This window comes from Echiichthys vipera (genome assembly GCF_963691815.1).
Source record: "Echiichthys vipera genome assembly, chromosome: 15".
NCBI lineage: Eukaryota > Metazoa > Chordata > Actinopteri > Perciformes > Trachinidae > Echiichthys > Echiichthys vipera.
Genome location: NC_139840.1, coordinates 28,480,455 through 28,502,181, shown reverse-complemented (window position 1 = coordinate 28,502,181; position 21,727 = coordinate 28,480,455). Strand labels below are relative to the sequence as shown.

Below are 21,727 nucleotides of genomic sequence, written 5' to 3'. Positions count from 1 at the left end.
GATTATTAGTGTAATATTTGTGTCCATGTAAACATAGTCATGGGCACACTTGCACCAAGCCATCTGATGTAGTTAAAACGTCTTTCTTGGTTTAGGGCTTGGAACTTGCATACATGTTATCATGTATCATTTATTTAAAATAATGTGTGCATTTATTACTTTGAAGGAAAGATGTTCTGAGGCTCCTGAAAACACAGATGCTGAAGCTGAAACTCCCACTTGACTCACCAGAACTGGTTCTTTTTGAAGCTCCTGATTTTCAAAGAAGACAGAGATTGCCTCAGTTTCAGAAGAGCCAACTGCCAAAATGCAGTCCAATCCGTCAGGTGATGCTTTTGATCCTCGGAGAATTCATTGTGATGAATTTTGTGGTCTATTTTGGTCCTAACTGTGATAAACTTGGAAACTCAGTCCGTCCAATACAGGCCAGCAGTGTGGTGTGTGTGGACTGGTAGTCGGAGAGTTGCCAGTTCAGTTCCTGGGCACTGCTGAGGTGCCCTTGAGCAGGGTATTACACCCCCAACTGCTGTATATGGTAGCCCTGTCACTTTGGCATATCTTCAAAGCATGCTTGTGCGTTCATGTATTCTCTCTTTGTGCGTTATGTTCAACTGTGTTTGTTGTCGTAGTTAAATGAAACATGGTGGAGCCACAGATCCTGATCTGTTACGTGGGGAAAACCATTATAGACTGCCTTATTCATCAGCTACACCGAGAAGCAGGCACGCGGGAAGACGTTTTGAGTAAGGGGGGCTGCCAACTGAATGAATGAATATGTGACGTCATAAAAAAATTTCTGCTGCTGTACCCTAGCGCATCGCACACTACTCAGCTGCTTCTGGCTGACAAATGCTACGCGCAAATAAAACATGAGTAAGTACTAAGAAATGCAAATTTTTGTCTATGTAAGTAGGCAAACAGTAATCAACACATGACAGAGTTGAAAAAAATGGTTTTTATGCACTGACACTGTCCTTGGTGCTGAACATAAAATCAATTTCAATTCAATTCAATTTTATTTTATTTATAGTGCCAAATCATAACAGAAGTTATCTCAGGACACTTTACAAACTAGGTAAAGACCACACTCTATGATAAACATAGACCCAACAATTCCCCCGTAGAGTACGGTGGAAACGAAAACCTTCCCTATTACAGGCAGGAACGTCAGACAGACCCAGCTCTGTGGAGGACGGCCATCTGTCTTGACCGCTTGGGGAGGAAGAAAAGGAGAGAGAAAGAGAGAAAAGACGGACAGATGGACAGAGAAAGACAGAGACAGATACACTTCCATAACTATAATAATATCTATACTAATGTGAATATGACTTATATGTTATGGCAGTTAATACAGCAGAATAGTAGAAACTATAAACTATAATAGTAGCAGGAAGCGTCATGCAGGACCACAGCAGCAGGCACCAACACTATCAGCAGAGACCTGCGAGACAACAAAGCACAAACAATGAATGAATGATACAGACAGAGAGGAGAGAAGCTCAGAGTATTATCCCCTGGCAGAGTAGGCCTATAGCAGCATAATTAAGCAGAACAAAATCAGCTTAAAATAACAACATTGCTAAGGGCTCGTAAGCCCTAGCTGTAAGCTTTATCAAAAAGGAAAGTTTTAAGTTTACTCTTAAATATGGGGACAGTGTCTGTATTCCGAATAACACTTGGGAGTTGGTTCAACAGGAGAGGAGCTTGGTAGCTGAAGGAAGACAATCAAATGACTAAACTCAATAATTCAATACCTCTGACATTACAGTCGGGCCCTAAAGAAAACATCAGCAGAAAAACAGTCCCACAAACAGTAAGTGGTCAGCCTAAAAACAGAAGCTCCGACCATGGCCAAGCAACTTAGCTTATCTAAAATTAAGAAATAAAAACAGACAAAGAAGACAGCTGTTAGCAACTAACAATGTTGCTGCAGCAGCTATTAGGCTACTACTGTAATCCAAACTAAAGTAAAGGAAGCAAAGCTTGTTTAACCTATGATTACGCATTATGTTCAATTCAATTCAATTCAATTTTATTTATAGTGTCGAATCATAACAAAAGTTATCTCAGGACACTTTACAGAGTAGGTAAAGACCACACTCAGTGACTTATTTATGATTTACATAGACCCAACAATTCCTCTGTAGAGTACAGTGGCAACGAAAACCTTCCCTATAACAGGCAGGAACGTCAGACAGACCCAGCTCTGTGGAGGACGGCCATCTGTCTTGACCGGTTGGGGAGGAAGAAAAGGAGAGAGAAAGAGAGAAAAGACACACAGATGGACAGAGAGAGACAGACAGACACACTTCCAGAGATGCAAGCAAAGCCTAACAGTAACTATAATATTTATAGTAATGTGAATATAACGTATATGTTAAGGCAGTTAATACAACAGAATAGTAGAAACAAGCACAGCTAAGGTGAAAGAATATGAAAATGATAATAATTATGGTGGCAAACATGATCAATGATGAGTAGTGGCAATAGCAGCCACGATACAGCTACAAATTTTATAGTTTATTAAACTAGTGATAGTATATTTGAGTAACAGTGACAATAGCAGCAGGAAGCGCCATGTAGGACCACGGCAGCAAGCACCACCACGATCAGCAGAGACCTGCGAGACGACAAAGCACAAACAGCTCCGGGGAAGAAGCTGAATCAGTAACATGCATTGATGGGACATGAATGATACAGACAGAGAGGAGAGAAGCTAAGAGTATCAGGAAAAGTATTATCCCCCGGCAGACTAGGCCTATAGCAGCATAATTAAGCAGAATAAAGTCTCATCGTAAGCCCTAGCTGTAAGCTTTATCAAAAAGGAAAGTTTTAAGTTTACTTTTAAATAAGGGGACAGTGTCTGCCTCCCGAATAACATTTGGGAGTTTGTTCCACAGGAGAGGAGCTTGGTAGCTGAAGGCTCTGCCTCCCATTCTACTTTTGGAGACTCTAGGAACGACGAGTAGCCCTGCATTCTCAGAGCGCAGAGATCTAGTCGGTTGATACGGTACTATGAGCTCTTTAAGATACGACGGAGCCTGACCAATAAGAGCTTTATAGGTAAGGAGAAGGATTTTAAATTCTATTCTAGATTTTACAGGTAGCCAGTGCAGAGAAGCTAATACAGGAGAAATATGTTCTCTTCTATTTGTTTTAGTGAGTACACGAGCTGCAGCATTTTGGACCAACTGGAGACTCTTAACAGACTTATTGGAGCAGCCTGATAATAAGGAATTGCAATAGTCCAGCCTAGAAGTAACAAATGCATGAACAAGTTTCTCTGCATCTTTCTGAGACACAATGTTCCTAATTGCAATATTTTGCAATAATATTTGCAATATTACGCAGGTGAAAATATGCAGTCCTTGTTGTTAGTTTTATGTGAGAATCGAAGGACATATCCTGATCAAAAATAACACCCAGATTCCTTACTGTGGTGCTGGACGACAACACAACATCATCCAGAGTAACAATGTCTTTAGCTATTGAGTTTAGGAGGCCTTTGGGGCCAAGTACAATAACTTCAGTTTTGTCTGAGTTTAACATCAGGAAATTGCAGGTCATCCAGCTTTTTATTTCCTTAATGCACATTTGAAGTTTAGCTAACTGATGGGTTTCTTCTGATTTGATCGACAAATATAATTGTGTATCATCAGCATAACAATGAAAATTTATGGAGTGCTTCCTTATAATATTTCCTAACGGAAGCATATATAAGGTGAAAAGAATCGGTCCAAGGACAGAACCCTGTGGGACTCCGAGACTAACTTTAGTGTGCATGGAGGATTTGTCATTAACATGTACAAACTGAGATCTATCTGATAAATATGACTTAAACCAGCTCAGTGCGGTTCCTTTAATGCCAATTAGATGCTCCAGCCTCTGTAGCAGGATGTGATGGTCAATAGTGTCGAAGGCAGCACTAAGATCTAGTAAGACAAGTACAGAGACAAGTCCTTTGTCTGAAGCTATTAGAAGGTATTTAGTAATTTTTACCAGTGCTGTCTCAGTGCTATGATTTGCTCTAAATCCTGACTGGAAATCCTCAAATAACTCATTATTATGTAAAAAGTCACACAACTGATTGGCAACTAATTTCTCAAGGATCTTAGAGAGAAAAGGAAGGTTAGATATAGGTCTATAGTTGGCTAGTACCTCAGGATCAAGACTGGGCTTTTTAAGAAGAGGTTTAATTACAGCTACTTTAAAAGACTGTGGTACATAACCTGCTGATAAAGACATGTTAATCATATCTAATACAGGAGTGCTAATTAAAGGTAACACTTCTTTAAGTAACCTAGTTGGAATAGAGTCTAGGAGACAAGTAGAAGGTTTTGATGCTGAAATAGTAGATGTTAATTTGTTAAGGTCGACTGTAGAAAAGCAGTCCAAGAATATACCAGGTCGTACATGTTGCCTTCTTTCCACATAAAACGTGATTGGAATTAATAAACATGCTGTGAATTCACAGTCAGAGTGTTCTAAATAAAATCAGGTCTTACCTTGATTTACATGGCACCAAACGTGGCCTTGCATCCAGGTGTGTTCCCGATGAAGCTCCCAACAAGACATGGCACATCCACTCTGTCCAGGATGTGGCTGTGTATGTGCATCACAGCCAGATGTGTCAACCTCTTCTGGCTCATGGTACTTCACATCCAGGTCATGATCTCTCCGATGGAGCAGCTGACACAGGCAAAGTTCAATAAAGGCCTCAACCTCCTTAAACAGCCCCCTGGTCTGAGGATGCAGCTCTGAAGTAAATGGAGCAACATCTGGGACAGATCTGAAAATTTTGTCCTTGGTCATGTCACGTAGTAAGGTCAGCTGCATTTGTAAGCTTGATCTGCTGAATGTTTTGGGGAGGTGAACTTCTTCCAGTCCAGCCAGGTTTTGGTTTAAATCATTAATGAGAGTGGTTTCTCTTTGGGCAGCCCCCTTCATTCCAGCTTGGTCAAATCTTCGACTAAGCTCTGCTTCAACTATGTCCATGGCTTCAATGAACTAACGCCTCCACTGCCCTTCTCCGGAGTCAGACACCACGGCTTCAGGCTGTGTGGTGCTGCGGATGCGAGCTGGGATTTTGCTTGTCCTGGGGGGAGGGGGCATCTCAAGATTATTGTGGGCTAAGCAAGTCTTTACTCTGTCAACGAGCTGCTTAAAAAAAACGTCCTCCCGAAGGATCCCACGCATGTGTTGCTGAAGAACACACTCCAGCGCTGCGCAAGCAGTGAGAGTTTTGCTCTGCAGACTTCGAGCCACTGCCTCAGGAGGCCTGAAAAGCGCCTCGCCTCACACCAAACCAAAATACGTCTTTGCTTGTTTTGCTTGCTTGTACAAGCCGGAGATCTTGGCCCGCGTTTCACCCCTCATTGTCTTGTCTTGCTCCAATGTTTTAAGTGTCTCCAGGGGTGTCGTGTATACAGCCATAACTCGGGAGGTGATGCACCATCGAGTCGGACATATCCCCAGGACGTTGCAGACCACATCTTCAGAGCCGAAAAGAGACTGGAACAACTGTTTACGTTTGGAGAACTCTCTGAGGACAACGGAAACTCCCTGAACAAAGTTCAGCGTGTCTGCAATGAGTCTCACGTCCCTCGCTACCTCCTGCAGAACAAGGTCCAGTGCATGGTTACTGCAGTGGATGTAGAGGGAGTCTGGACACTCTGCTTTAAGTTTTGCCTGAACACCATTTACACATCAAAACAGTACCTGTGCAGGGGGGACGTTCAAACGGAGAAAAATGTCCTTGATGCATGAAAAGAGTGTTTCTGCTGAAGGGTCGGCTGCACTGTTGAATCCGAGAAACACGTTCTGTGCTTTTAAATCTGTATCAACAAACTGTAAACAGCAGGAGAATTGTTCACATGCACTGGTGTCTGTAGTTCCATCTGCTGTGAGTCCAAAGAAGGAACAGTGGTGAGTCCCAGAGATGATTTCTCGCTGGATGGCGTGAGCAACCATCTCAATGATTTCATTTTGGATGGTATCCGACATCCAGTTGTGTCTGCGTAAAAGCCATTCTCTGGCTCTTGGTTGCAGGTAAAGCACAACACACTGTCTGTTTCTGAGACATAATCCAACCATCACCATTTTTCAAACCATCTTCGTTGGAAGGATCTCTCAAAACTTTCTGAGCCAAATCTCCCTCCTGGAAAATTGAAATTTGGTTGAAGGGGCTCCTCGTCCTGGCACCAGGGGCCCTGATGATACCGGGAAATGCAGAGTTTGAGCTAACGGGCTGTTGTTTCTTGCAGTCCCCGTTGCCGCAGTCCCCTGGCGGGAACAACAGGACTGGTGCTGAGCTGCTTATGCTAGCTGGCCTCTCTTCTGTAGTAGGAAGTGGATAATTGTTGCTGTTTTCATCTGCTTTGTTGTCCTTCTCCTCTGTGATATTAGTTTTTTTTTTTTTAAATAGGCCGATTAACGGAACGGAAAATCCAATATTTTTTATGATTATTTTTTTTTACTCCATGGTTGTTGTCACTCGCCTTCATTGTTGTTCACTATAATACGTTTGAATTGTTTGAATAAGCTGAAGCAGCTTCCTGTTGAGGGAGTCTCCTCCACAAAAAAAATGTTTTAAATGTTTTTTTCCACACATTCCCACAACTCTATTTAGGAAATATAATTTATAGATACTATATATACATATATTTTTTCAAAATATTTATTTCAAATATTTAAGTTTACAGTGATGTTACACCTTGCAGCCACCACTGGGAGACGCTGCAGCCCCAGCAGCACCCCCCTTCCAGCGCTTCTGTCGAGGAGAGGATTTATTAAAACACAAACGGTAAATAATAGGCTGTTTTTTATAGATCATGATTAGATTTTTAAAAAGGACAAAAGAGATAGCTAATATTTCTGTTTTAGCTACATAAGCTTGCAGCACAGCTCAGCACTTATCTGAAACACATTATCCACTCTCCCAGCTCAAAAATAGTGTTGTAATAAAGTAGATTCTTGCGTCACTCCGTCATGTTGAAAAGGTCAAAGGTTATCTCATCTCGGCAACGGGTGTATCAAAATGTTTTATGAGCTTCGCAGTGGAAAATACCACGAGGGGGTATTCATGTGCAATTTTCACATTAGCTTTTGGTATTTCCCATATTTCCCATAGGACATGAAGGCTCTATAATTAGAACTGACTGATATATCAGTCTGATATTGGCCCATCACAGACATAACTGTATCATGTTTAGGAGACAATGATTTCAGTAATTTAGTCAATTTACTTTACCTACTCTGTAAAGTGTCCTGAGATAACTGTTGTTATGATTTGGCACTATAAATAAAATTGAATTGGATTGAAGTAGAGGGCTTTGATGCTGAAATAGTAGAGGTTAATTTGTCAAGGTCAACTGTAGAAAAGCAGTCCAAGAATATATCAGGTCGCATAGTTGTTTCTAAGGTGTCTGGGTTTGAAGAAAAATTAGTGCCAAGTGAGTTGATTTTGTCTCTAATTGTTATAATTTTGTCATTAAAGAAGGTCATGAAGTCGTTACTACTGAGGGTTATAGGAATACATGGCTTAATAGAGCTGTGGCTCTCTGTCAGCCTGGCTACAGTGCTGAAAAGAAATATAGGTTTATTCTTATTCTCCTCTATTAAAGATGAGTAATAGGCTTCTCTGGCATTACGGAGGTCCTTCCTATAGGTTTTAAGACTTTCTTACCAAACTAAGCAAGATCCCTCCAATTTAGTGGAACGCCATTTACTTTCCATTTCCTCGATACTTGTTTTAGTTCACGGGTTTGTGAGTTATACCACGGAGCATCAGTGGCCTGGTCTGATGAGTCTCGATTTCTGCTGCGACATTTGGATGGTAGGGTCAGAGTTTGGAGTCAACAACATGAAAGCATGGATCCATCCTGCCTTGTATCAAGGGTTCAGGCTGGTGTTGTAATGGTCTGGGGGAAATTTTCATAGCACACTTTAAGCCCATTAGTACCAGTTGAGCATCGTGTCAACACCACAGCCAGCGTGAATATTGTTGCTGACCATGTCCATCCCTTTATGACCCATCTTCTGATGGCTACTTCCAGCAGGATATCGCGCCATGTCATAAAGCACGAATCATCACTGGTTTCTTGAACATGACAATGAGTTCACTGTACCCAAATGGCCTCCACAGTCACCAGATCTCAATCCAAAAGAGCACATTTTGGGATGTGGTGGAAAGAAAGATTTGCATCATGGATGTGCAGCCGACAAATCTGCAGCAACTGCGTGATGCTATCATGTCAATATGGACCAAACTCTGAGGAATGTTTCCAGTACCTCGTTGAATCCATGCCACAAAGGATTAAAGCAGTTCTGAAGGCAAGAAGGGGTCCAATCGGTACTAGCAAGGTGTACCTAATAAAGTGACCGGTGAGGGTACATCAAATAAGCCATCGAGACAGTTTTTTTTCCGTCTAAAAACTAGTAATGGAGAAATCCAGGACTCGCTAACACCCGGATGTGGCTAACACTGATTAGCTCGGGGCAGTAAGGTGAAGGCATTAAAACGTGCTTTTTAACCACTAATACTGCTGAAAATAACACAAAACCTCTGCAGCAGCATGATAAGAGTCGCTACACAGAAAAAAAAAGCACCAACAACGTAGTTAGTGAACCCAGAGTTTTTTAAAAGTGTGTTTTAAAGACGTACCTACCTTTAACATGTTGACTGCAGTTTTCATGTTGGGCATGCATATGAATCCTGTATAAATAAACTTAAACTGGTCAAAGAGAAAATCTGTAAAAGGTGCACACAAAAAAGAGAGGCTACTCAACAGTGCCTAAATCTTTATTTTTCAGTAAGCTACATATCTTTCTCCAAATTAGACAGTTTTACATCATGACACAGAGTAACTTAAATTATCTATAGCTGACATGTACGCTTGATTCCAGTCTCGATGGAAGAATAGACTCAAAAAAAGAAAAGAAAGAAAATCCAAACAAAAAAAAGAAGCCCTCTTGAACTCAACCTCAGTTCCACATATGTTAATGGTGTCGTTAGGCAAAATTATCTGTCCAAAGCCCAACAGGATGGAGTCATCGATTGTCCACAGCTGTTAGAGTAGAATGATAAGAGTGTTAATGAGTTAAACCACAGTGAGTCGATAGAGACATTGAGTCTTGCTCCAGTCAGTTGGTGTGCATTCGTTATCATATATTTGACAAATAAAAACCTCATGGGGGTCCATTTTTACAACCCTTAAAGGAAAAAAATTAAAACAATGGCACTGTCAAAACAGACGAACAGGAAGGAAGGAGACTGAGAGCTGAGGCGACTGACAGGCTGATATGAGGCTCCCTGTTAAAGTCCATGAGAAAAAGGAGCTCCAAAAAACGCCACGCCATGAGTGTTTGTGTTAATGCCGGCGATACAGGAGAGACGTGCAGAACTTGGACACTAAAACGAGAGATCCCTTCGAAAAGCGGTACCATCCAGCGTGAGAGTCAGCTTTGCATCCGTCTGGATTTCTAGGTGGTACATTTATTTATTCCACACATGCACACATTCACAGTTCAGGGGTGCCCAGTTCGTAATCAGCATTTGTGTTGTACGTCTCAAAAGTCTGAGGTCGAACATGCCTCGACCTCGGCACGCAGTTACAACGCACGCGATCTGCTCCTACAGTCAGTGGTGTCACATTGTAGATTTCTCCAGTGAGAAGTCTTTGATGGACTTTCAGGAACAAGAAAATCACATCTTCAAAATAAAAAAAAACAAACAACTAAAAGCCAGAGATGGCAAGCGCTCAGCTATGTACAGGTTTAACTTCCCAGTCAAGACAAAAACAACAGTTGTATAATGGCACAGTTATTGGTTTTCTTTGCCACATCAAAATGCAGTCCACATGTGATCAAAATGTTTAGACAGCTCAATCTGCGCATCTTACTGTACTGTGCCAGAAAAGTAGGCCGCTGTGAAACACGTGAAAACAAAACTGTGATTCCAGTTGAGCCTCTGCTTGTCCCAAACTCCCCTCAGAAAAACTACAATATTTGTACATTTATTCCTCAGGACAGGAAGCCATGAAAGCGGAGGAACATGTACATGAAACCTCCATCAGATAAATCCGAAGACAAAAAAAAAAGAAAGTTAAAGCCAAAACGCTGAGCAGGTTTCAGCAGCATGTTGCAGAGTGGATATCTCGTTTGGTAGTTACATCGACACTCGGGTGGGAGACTGTTAGCTCAACTTGCTGCAACAACTCCAAAATTTCACTTTATTCCCCACTCCCCTAAAGTTACAATCCACAGGCCCAAAATTTGTCGTCACCTTTGCAGGAGGCTTCCAATAACCTCCGTCCGCAAGTGTCCTGTGCAGTACAAACTAAATGTTCTGAAATGTGCTTCCATTTTGATATTGTAAAATCCACACATTACATCTCCTTGAAGTACAGTGTCTGAAGACAAAACTGGGACATGTCCATCTGGCATCGCTCTTTTTAAGATGGCTAGAAAGAGTTGCAGCTCATAGGGAAAGGGAATCAGTGTACGGATATGTCACGGTAATAGAGACAATTTTCAGTGTCACTGATTTTGTCATCTTTTATCTGGAAAGCTAAAACGAGTTTTTGCAGTTGTTCTGTCCATATTCTAAGAGAAACAATCACCAGCTACCTGTGAAAACCAACCAGAACCCACATGCAGAAGTTAAGTTTCCATAAAAAAACACAGAAGACCAAATCTTGAGTGGGACACAGACTATTTCAGCCGAAACTGAAATAGAGCCATAAAGCACAGATTAGACATTCCCAATTATCAATACAATTGTTTTGTTTTTGTTTGATGAACATAATTTGGGTGGAACTCCTGTGGTCCTGGGTCTTGCTCACTTGTGAGGACCTCTACTGTGTATTTAAACCTTGACAGTTTTTTAGTATCGAACTAACGGTGCTCAATGTGTGGTTTAATTGGGTCAGACATTTGAGAAGGTCTTTCATTAAATACGAGAAAGGATTTTGAGGTAAGGTATTGGAGGTAAAAAAGTATTTAAAATGTACAAAATACCATGGCCTTTCATGGGAGCTGTTGCACTTTCTTTCAGGATGTGATTGGCTTAGCTTAGCAAAAATACCAGAATCAGATGGAACCAGCTAGCCTGGATTTGTCCATTAAAAACACACCTACCACCACCTCTAAAACTCACTAATCAACATGCATCTTGTTTGTTTAGTCTATAAACAAACAGAAATATAGAAACTTAACGTAATTTTACTGACATGTTCTGTTGAAAAAAGAGACTGCAAATTAGCATTTTTACACAGACTTTTCTGTTCGTAGTAGGCTAACAACATACATGTTAATAAATGCTTTAGATGTGTTGGTTGATTCGAAGAGAGCTAGTCTAACCATTTCCTGTATTTGTGCTAAGCTAGGCTAAACACAGCAGCTCTGTACAGACATGGATGTGATGTCTCAGAAAGAAATGTAAAACTTCCCAAAATGTTTAACATGTCCTTCAATGACAAAATCCTCAAATGTTACCAACCAGTATGGTACAACATGCTCATTCATCTTTGAATATGGACAGAAAACACAAATAGTTTTAGAAAACTGCTAAAAGTAATCCTGGAAGAGAAAATCATTCCTGTTTAACTTCAGCTCTGTTGTATTATTATTATGTCTAACAATAAACATTGTTGAGTCATGCTGCCTACCTCATGTGGACACAATACAATTGGATTATATACTGATGTGTTGCTTGTGTATCAACATGTCATAATTATCATGGTACATGGATGTTCAGTTTTAGTGACAGAATCATAGAAAGTAGACTGTTAGAAAACATGAATACTTTTACGGTAGCATTTATAGATGTCAAATATAACTTGTATTCATGGCAGGAATGGAAGGTTGCACGGTGACGACTAAAAATCTGACATGTAGTGCTTTCTTCGCTTCAATATTCAAACTTCTAGATTGTTGCGCTAAAAAAAGCCAAAAACATCTGGGAAAGTAATAATTTGGAGCTTTAAGAGTAAAGAAAGAAAAAAAGAAGCCAGAGCTTTAAAGAGGATGTTGGTGGACACTCAGCTTTGTAAGGTTCATAAGTAAGATGCTTGTCGGTACCACAGGTTCTTTTCAATCAGTGCACCCACCCAGGTGCAGCTATCACACAGGTACAAGAAAAGGAATGAAAGACAACAAACAAAAACAGGAAATGTACAATTCAAACTCACACTCAAAACTAAAAAATTAAAAAAATGTTAAAGAAAAATATTTCCAAAAGCACAACATTAAGTTTTTTTTATATCCTACATCCAGCTTGATAGCAACATTAATAGTTCAACAAGATCAATATATTTTATAATCATTTTAAGGTACCTCTTATATTTTTCTGAATATTTACAACTGTACAAGCAAAGCACACACTTCAAAGTGCACACATTTAATACAGTATTGACTAGTTTTGCATTTACAAGATTTATATTCTTCCCCCAAAAAACAACCTGAAAATACAAGAAACAAACAACACTAAATTATTTTTCCAACATTTTACAAAAAAAAGGTTATAAAGAAAGAAAATGCTGCTAGATTTAAACTCTCTCTCTCTCTCTCTCAGTAAGACTTCTGACTGGTACGACTCAGTATTTTTCACGTCACACTTCATTAACATTTTGGGGATTTTTTTGAAAAGAAATAAACTCTATGCTTGTATAAAAGTTAAGGCAAAGTCATTTTTCAAGTTTAAATAAAATTCAAGTTTCTCAAACACTGGATGGAATTTTTTTTTACATTTTGCGTATATAGAGACCTTGATGCATCTCCATTTTCTTCTCCCTAAAAAGAAAACTTAACGATATTTCTCATGGAATAAACAGCATTGGTTTCTAAATAAGTGGATATGGTGCATTTTTATCTCTTTTTCCATGTCCACCGATGAGAAAAAAAATAAAACAAATGACCCATCCAAGTGCATCTGTCCTTCAAAAAAATTTTGTTTTTGTTTTTAGCAAACTCAAGATTTCGCGTCCAAATCAAAAAACACCTATGAGCAGGAGTATAGGCTATTTTTAAAAAGATTTTGTATGAAGCTTTCCCTTCTCCACTCTACTCCTGTTTTCTTAGTGGGATTACCCAGAATGCTTCTTGTTGCAGGAAGACTTTGGCGAGACGTGTGAGGTCCCACGTTGTGTGTATCCCCAAAAACAGATTTTGTAGTACAGTGGTTTTTAATGTGTGTTTTGCATCCGAGGTGACAGCTTTAAAAAAAAAAAAAAAAAAAAGAGAGATTAAACCCAAGCAGTCAACTGATGATCAGGAAGGAAAAACTCACTTCAAGTCTCTCACGCTCCCTAAAAATGTCTGATGTGTCAGTCATCTAATTTCCTCCTGGGGAACAATACAATATTTCTGTATTCTGTAATTACAGTTTTATCATTTCAAAACTCAATCATATCAATCAATTTTTTACCATTTCAGCCAATCACATTTGTAGACTACAGTAAAACATCCTAGACTCGGTTGGTTACCTGCCAAAGTGGCTGCTACAGTAGACAGACCTCCCAACCGAAGCTTACACTCAACAAGTTTCCTCCCTGCATCTGAATTCTTGCTACTTCACTCTGATGCAGGAATGAAAACGTTCCACCAGCTCACAACAGCTGTTGTCTGAAATGCTCCTTGGTTGAGTCCCATTGAGGCATAATTTCTGTGGTTGCAAGTGTTGGCGTCTTCATCCTGGAGCACAATCTATAGGCTCAAGGTGAGTAAAGGATGCAAAAAGGTTGTTTTCCTTTACACTCTGTGCTTTAAATTTAACTCCTGTCAGGTGCAATGCATTCCAACAACACAGGAGTGAAGCAGTAAGAAGGGCTGTGTGCTTTGATCAATCTCTTTTTTTCTTTTAGAAACAACTCAAACTGATGAGAGAGCATGCTGGCAGAAAAACAAGACGAACCCGAGTCGTAAAGACTTGACACTGACGAAGAAGAGGGAACATCTTCACCCAGAGGATGGATTACGCACGACTATTTCAGATTCCCCGATATCCCACCTGCTCTTATCTGCCTGCTTACGGTTTGTTAAAAGCATTTACATTTATAAAGGGCGTTTGGTTAGAGTCCCTTTGGACTCCAGACTAAATCCCTTTCGCATTCCAACATGGCAAACTACATTCTGAAAAAACCCACTCGTCTATTTACTTTCATCTGTTTCATTTTAGTAAAACATTCTAGGTCTATTCAACCGTCTCACTTTCCATATTCAGCAGTTTTACAAACACTCTTTCTATGAAAATCCTCAGTGATACAGAACCAGAGGCCAAAATCCAAACCACTGCATGCCTATAAGAGCACCAATATTAGCATCTGATTAGAGCCACCAAAATACAAGCTAGATAAATCTGGAAAGTCATCTGTCCCTTACCACAGTGTTCAACAGGCATCCACAAGGCACAACAACAACAACAAACAAAAAGGCTTCAGCCATTGTATCTACAGAGATGGTGTTGCAGGGTTAACTGGTTCCTGGAAAACAGAGTTTGCCTTTTTTTTTCCTTCCCTTGACTTTCTGGATCATTTCCCTTTTTTCACTTCAGGTAATCTAATAATTTATTTGCCTGAGAAAACAGTGCAAATTTAGTTCTGTCCATTTAAATCAAGTACAATATCAGATGAGCTATAGGAACAGGTTCCACGATTTGATGTCTAGCACCATAACTAGAAGAAAGAACAAAACGTCCCCCTGTAACCTCTCTCAGCGCACACTTATTACAGATTACAGGTAACTGTCTCAGTGCGACACTGACAGAGCATCTGAATGGTAGCTTGTGTTCATTTCCTCCATCCTGACCGCAGCTCACCAGCGTTTCCTACTCACCGACCTCAGACGAGAAGCAGAAATTTTATCAACAAATGGATTTGAAATTTATCACCCCATAACCCGCCTTGCCTCTTCCTTTAATAGTATGTGCCTGTTGATTTGAGTTTAACTCCACAGTTTTTAATAGGAAATAACAGGAGATCACTGCAGCTGTAAAAGCTTGGTCTACTTTCCCCGAAAATGCAATGCCAATATGTCGTAGTTTCCCCCTGACTTATTAAAATGTCTTTACACACACTGCCATCGAGTAAACAAAAAACACCTTAACCCACTTCCAGACATGTTCAGCGGACACATTTTCGCCTACTGCCTCGATGCCTAAATTAATTCAAGCTCAAGATTTAGTTGCAGATATCCACATGCCCTTATGTCTGACGCTAAAAACAGCACTGATATCACAACATGGCTGTTAGATACTAGCTATGCAATACAGCTAGCTAGTTAGCAGTGTTAGCAAAAAGTAAAAACACAACAACACAGCAGGGGGACATGATTCATTACAGAGAAAACGACCAGAGGAAGAACCTGCTGAGGAGATACCCAGCAACGATCACCAGAAGTAGCTCGACACACAAAACTAAGCTGCAGAAAAAAAACAAAATGTATCTAGTGTAAAGAAATCTGCAAAAAAAATCAGTTTGAGGCCATGTACACCAAAGGATGTGAGTCTTGTTGTGACGAGATGTAGATGTTAAGTCTTGCATGTGGATGTGAATATGTATTAAAACAACATCTGCTAATTATGACTCATAATTAAGCTACATATAGTTGCACAACAGTGCTACCCAACATGCAAATAAACCCCTCACTATGAGAGCCAAACAAGGTGGAGTCTGCTGTTCGCACTCCTTCCCATCATCCACTGGGGCGATTCCCAACAATGCCCTGCTGCTTTGCACACAAGACTTATTTAATCCCACAAGGCCATTTGAACAGAATGAATCAATTTCAGTGTTGTCTGTGGCCACTTACAAGCTGACACAACTGAATAATGCAAAAAGAGAAACGGAGAAATTAAAAAAAGCAAATAAATAGAATAAAAAGAATGAAAGGGTGCTCTACATGCACAGTAAAGTGCTTTTTGTCTGCAAGCCCTGATCCAGAAAAGAAGGCGTCCTCTATTCTTGTTTGTGACTGGTGATTCTGGGATATAAGTATTGAGTAGCCCTGACTTATATTTCCTTTTTATAACGCATCTGTGGAGTGTAGTGGGGGAGGGGGGTTGAGGGCAGCAGCACGCCCAAGAGTCGCCCTACTGTGGGGATTTGGGCGGGGTGTGGTGGGGATCTTTGCTGGGGGTTTTCCCTGTGAGTGGGGGAGGGGAGGCCCATCGCCCTGCTGGCCTTCGGGCCTCTCTTGGGTGTCTGCCAGGGGTGACAGCCGCCGAGCCGGGTTTGGAGGAAGGGGGGTATGTCTCTCTGGCCTTGGCCTCCCCTGCAGGGGGGGTGGTGTCGGGGCACTTCCTCTCCTCGCCTGTGGGGACAGCACAGGCTGGCTTGGCTTCCTTGGGGGTTGATGGCTGCTGTAATGTCAGGGTGTCCTTCACCCGCTGGCAGATTTCAGCGTAGGAGGGCTTCCTCAGCTCCTGGCAGGAAGACAACAACAGAGTCATAAAATATTCTCTCATAACACTCGTCTACTGTCCCAGACACACTCATCATCAATGTCCTTCGTCATAGACTGGATGATGCAATGGCACCATAAGGCTGAAAACACACCAAGCAGCACGTTGTTGCAATAATCACATATTTTGTGGTGTGTTCAATTGTTACTGATTGGTTGCGAGTACTCGCAGAATCTTTAGGCAACGGGACAAGACCTGGGTAGCAGAAGTGTTTTGGTTTACGTTTGTAGACCGAGTAGTATTGACTAGTTTGAGCATGCTAAACAGTCCATGTCGAGAGGAATAGATCAGATCAGAACCCATCAGCTATACCAACCATTAGCTTTTCATTCGCTTCTTGTTATTGTTTATCTGCATTCATATGAAGACATCTATTCATAGGAGATGCCGTCTTTCAACCCCAAATCCTAGGGTTGTGACGAGACCCTCAGCTCACAAGATTATACAAGCTATTTAGTTCACATGAACGAGACAAGATTTTAACACTATTTTTAACTTTCAGTATTTTCTTTACAGGTGTGGTTGATTTTAGCAGAGAGCTTTGGTGGTGCTGCAGGTGTCTTTGCGGTAAAGACTCCCCCCAACCGGCACAGCCCCGCCGTCCAAAAGGGCCCCGCCCCTGTCATATACAACATACAGCCTCTGCTCCACACACAGAGAGCGCTAAGAAGCGTTGTGATGGCCGTCACTCGCTTATCTCACAGCACACATACATTCCCTGTTAATATCGACCCACACCCGCATTTTCTCCCGCTGTATAAGTGTTTTGAACATTATGAACTATATCTATATTGACCGATAAGTTCAGTCTGTGTGTCTGTGTGACAACAGGCTTCACTCTCTGTGCTGGCCGGGGAAATAGTCAAAAAGTCAACAGTCAATGAATCAGTTAAACACTGTTGATTTCTTCCCATGGAGCCGACATAAAATTATTTTGGTTTAGTAAATGTCTGTCAATCAGCTGGTGAAGACTGCGTATCCAGCAGCTGTCACTCAGGAGCTGCTGACAGACGGCAGAGACCGACGCCTTCTCTCGACACATCAAATACGGAGGCTTTGGGTTCGTCAGGTGCCAACGTTGTGGCTTTAACTTGTAGTCTGATGTTAAAGAAGCTGCGGGGCCCACATGTTTGTGTTATGGTGCTAACGGCAGGTCCCATGGCTGTACATCGCGGTTATACCGTTAACAGTTAATAGCCAATCATGTCGGGAAGGACGTCTTAAATATGGGATCAATTTGAAGAGAACAAGGATGACCCAAAGAAGGTCACATGCATCTTTGCAAGAACTTCGGCAATCACTCGTCTACGATGAACATGACCTACCACCTTAAAACATGTAAGTAACATTAGTCTCCTTGCTGATTTTTTCTAATACATTCAGAAATAGAATCTGAAATAATTTGTCAGTGTCATTAACAAGTGGCAGACTTACAGCGCACTCTTAAAATAATGGTTATTAATTATGTTGAAATATGTTATTCAGTCGTTGAGACTAGTAAATCCTTGGTCAGGGGCAGCCCTAAAATGTTTCCTTGCAGCATTTACAGCTTTTAGAATGATACTTGTATCTGTTTTCAAAAACGCACAACTTTTATTTTCTCAGGAGTTGACTCGTCTGTAATTAAAATCAATGCGATTCAGCAGAATGAAGGTGCGATTAATTTACCACCTTTCATTAAAGCTGAGTTTGATTCTCCTAGAGGTGGTAAGCATCAAAAAGGACTATGGTGAGACAGGGGAAAAAAAGGTAAAGAAGCAGAATCAATACTGACTGTGGCAGCTCCGTTGACTTGCACTGCTTTGCTTGCAGTGGACAGAGTGCCAGGGACCCGCTCCACAGATAACTGCACCTCCTTCTGCTTCACCTCTGTCACCTTCACCTCCCTGGAATAAACACAAAATAAACACAAGCAAGCCATGCCAAATAAAATAGGTGGTGAAAGTGTAACAGAACTTGACAGGAAAACCTAAAGTGTGCAGCCAGACAGACTCACGTGTGAATTACATGATCATAACAGATCTTAGGAAGTCCGGCTGTCGGCGTAATAATGTGTGAGAAAAGCTACATTCTTTGAACATGAGAATAGTTTTTTCTTAAATGAATGTGATGCCAAGTGATGCCCGTAGAAATCATCGGACGCACATTACAAAACAACAAAGTAGTAGTAAAGGTACAGCAGCCGGTCAGGACCAAGATGACTGCTTTTCTTATGTGGAAAATTGTCATATATCTCATATATAAATAAACATGACTGGACAAAACATCTTTTTTTTCTAAATCATCTGATTTAAAATGTTAGTGTAATAGAGAAGGTTGATGGAAAGAAAGGCAGAACAGTGCAACAAAAGACTCAGCTCTGGTGATGACGCACACGCATTCTTTTGGTCCTGCACACAAAAACATGTCAATCTATTTTCTATTGAAAACAGAGGGTTTAGCCAGCCTCACTTAACTGGAGTTACATCCAGGTAACTACTACATATCCATGTAAGATTCAGAAAGTAAACGGGAAAAGGTAAAATTGTCCAAGCCACATTAAATTCACTAGCTCAGTTTATTTTCACCTTGACTTGAGCATAAAGGGGTGGATAATTCCAAATCTCCAAAATGTTAGAACATATTTAAAGTGTTGGACCCTTTGCAGTCAAATTGAATATCCATCTTTACAACAACTACCTTCTCATTTTGGAGATGTCCCAATGTTCCAACGCTGCAGATTTAAGGCACTTTTAGGCAGACATAAGGCTGGAATGTCAGCTCATTTTTAAAGCTCTTCATTCAACGCTTCATGCGAGTGGCACAACTCTCTCAAACACAAAATTACAATGCAGGAAGGAGAACAACATAGATACTGTACCTTCTACAATTCCCAACTGTGACGTTATGCAACCATGGTAATGACTAAATCAGTTAATCCCAACGTCTTTATGCCTGAAGTGTAAGCTGTCATAGCCCTGTAAATGCACTATAGCAGTGCAGTATAAATGGGCCAAAATTAGTGAATAACACCGCATTTCTCATTGTTGGAGAAAAAATAGACGTATTATTGAAAAAGCCCCCATAATAATGAGGAGGTCGAACTTTATGTTTAGGAAATTTAGATTGAGATACAGTTCAAATGTTGACACACCTCATAAGTCAACTGTGTGTCTCGCCCTTTTCTGTTAGTTTTCAGCTAAACAACAACATGTCCTTTTAAGGTTCAAACTAAATACCTGATACATATTCCCATTTTCTCTTGCAGTTACGTGCCAAAATATGCATCAACTTCTCAATGTAAATTGTCAATGTTGACAAGGTAAACACCAAATAACAAAAAAACTTCACATTCAACACTGTCAGTGTGGTTCTTACAATGCTGGAAGGGAGGGAGTGGGACTGTGTGGCGCGCCAGTGGCTGGGGTCAGGTTTGGGGCTAAGGCTGAGGTCGGGGTGGTCGGAGAAGGCTGGAAGCTTGTGGGCATTGGAGAGGTGGAGGACCGAAGCGGCTCTTTGGGGCCCCCTGGAGAGAGTGCTCCTCCAGTATTGGAGTCAGAACTTACATTCTGCAATGAAAAGAAAACACAAATGTCAACAGAGAAATATTAAAGTGGGTTGTTGTAGCGGTAGTGGTATTATCATCATTTGTGCACCATTCTAGGAACAGGAGTATTGATAAATCTACAGTCTTGGCGCTGCAGCCTTTAACACACTACTGACTGCTTATTATGTTTGAAACACAACATCTTAAGGCTGGAGTTGCTCCAGAGATAACCTCATTATGTACATGTGGTTAACTCAGCAGGAAAAAAGAAGCAAAGCCTTGTATTTATGTACAATGCACTCTCACGACACTAATAACTCACTCTACTAAATCTTTACTATTCCTAACTTTTAGAAATGCAGCTTTCCCTTTTGACCAACATTTCTGCTTCGCAGCTGAGCTGAATCTGACGGATTCTCAAGCATCTTGGTATCAACACACTTATTTAAACACAATTAATATCAATTTGTTTTATTGTGGGCTGCCCAGTGGTTAGAGCAGGCTGTCAACCTCCAGCTGTACTGTCTAAATAAATGCACAAAAAGGCAGACATTTTTTTTTTGTTATTGTGTGACTTTGGTGTATTAAAGAGTTAGTTCGAATTCACCAAAGTTACACAATAACACAAACTAACTGATCAATTGGTAGACCAGCAACTCCTGTGTTTTGTAAGGAAAAATGAATGTGTCAAAGGATTCTGAAGGCTTTGATGAGAACATTGATAATGGCTCCAGTTCCTGTTGCATAAAGTTAAACACGGCTGATTACCGCGAGACAATGCTGTGAAATTTTAAATATAGCACTTAAATGATTTTTTTACGTGGCTAAGTTAAGTTAAACTGCTGCCCCCTTCTGTTAGCTTCTGTGTCAGTACGCCTGTCTGCTTTTCCAAAGTGGAGGCGTGCTAATTGTCATTTCCAGAAGGTCTCACACTGACTATGGATAAGAACCTCATATAGTACAATCCCACTTCAAATGATTCAAACTTAGGGATGGCCGATATGGCAAAAATATCATATCACAATGTTTTTATTGTTTTATAGTAAAACCTCAAGTTTTTCTATATTGATATTTAATTATTTTGCAAGTGACTGAACAGTGCAACCAAAGTATTTCCCTTTGTAAAAATATAGCCCTAAGAGAGAAAAAAAATATAATATAAAAAATATAAGGCCAAAGAACCTTTCTGAACAGATTTGAATCAGTTTGTGCAATTTTACAAGCTTCTGTGTAAAATACAATGGACATTTAACAAACAGCTGACTAAAGCTTCCCGTTTCCTCTGCTGGCTACGTTGTGACTGGACTCCTCACCGTTTCACTCTCAGCACACTACCTGGTTTCTATTTTATTCCTGTCGCGTGTGTTGAAAGTGTATGGATGGACAGAGAACATCTGATCATGAAGTTTATTTTATATATTATCTAAACAAGACATTTCACTAAAAAAACCCTCAATAAATGTGCTGTTGAAGCTAAACGGAAGAACTGTGTGTGTGTGAGTGACTGTGTGTATGGCAGCTCTTGGCAGACGGCGGCCTCTGCGAAGTCGCACTCGCCGCTCGCTCCTTGTTTAACACATTAGGAGACTGTGGTTGCTCGGGACATTTAACAGTTTTTCAGTTGCATATTTTACAGCTTGTTCCACACATTCTATAAGTAAGTGTGGACAGACAGCGTTGATGTGATGCAAGAACAGTCTGAAGCTTGTGTGCTGTTAGGACACGATATAGCTTTTTTCTGTTTA

General features: G+C 40.7%; 1 protein-coding gene across 4 annotated transcripts in view; it reads right to left on the bottom strand.

Moving 5' to 3' along the window:
• Positions 1-8,784: 8,784 nt before the first annotated feature.
• LOC310957675 (la-related protein 4B-like) overlaps positions 8,785-21,727 on the bottom strand; it is a 93,586-nt gene continuing 80,643 nt past the window's right edge. For all 4 annotated transcript variants that reach the window (XM_083928354.1, XM_083928356.1, XM_083928355.1 and 1 more), the window contains exons 15-17: positions 19,814-20,004; positions 18,231-18,342; positions 8,785-16,417 (exon numbers count right to left, since the gene is read on the bottom strand). In XM_083928354.1, the coding sequence (XP_083784480.1) occupies positions 16,085-16,417; positions 18,231-18,342; positions 19,814-20,004 (636 nt within the window). In that variant the 3' untranslated portion in view covers positions 8,785-16,084. The remainder of the gene's footprint in view (positions 16,418-18,230; positions 18,343-19,813; positions 20,005-21,727) is intronic.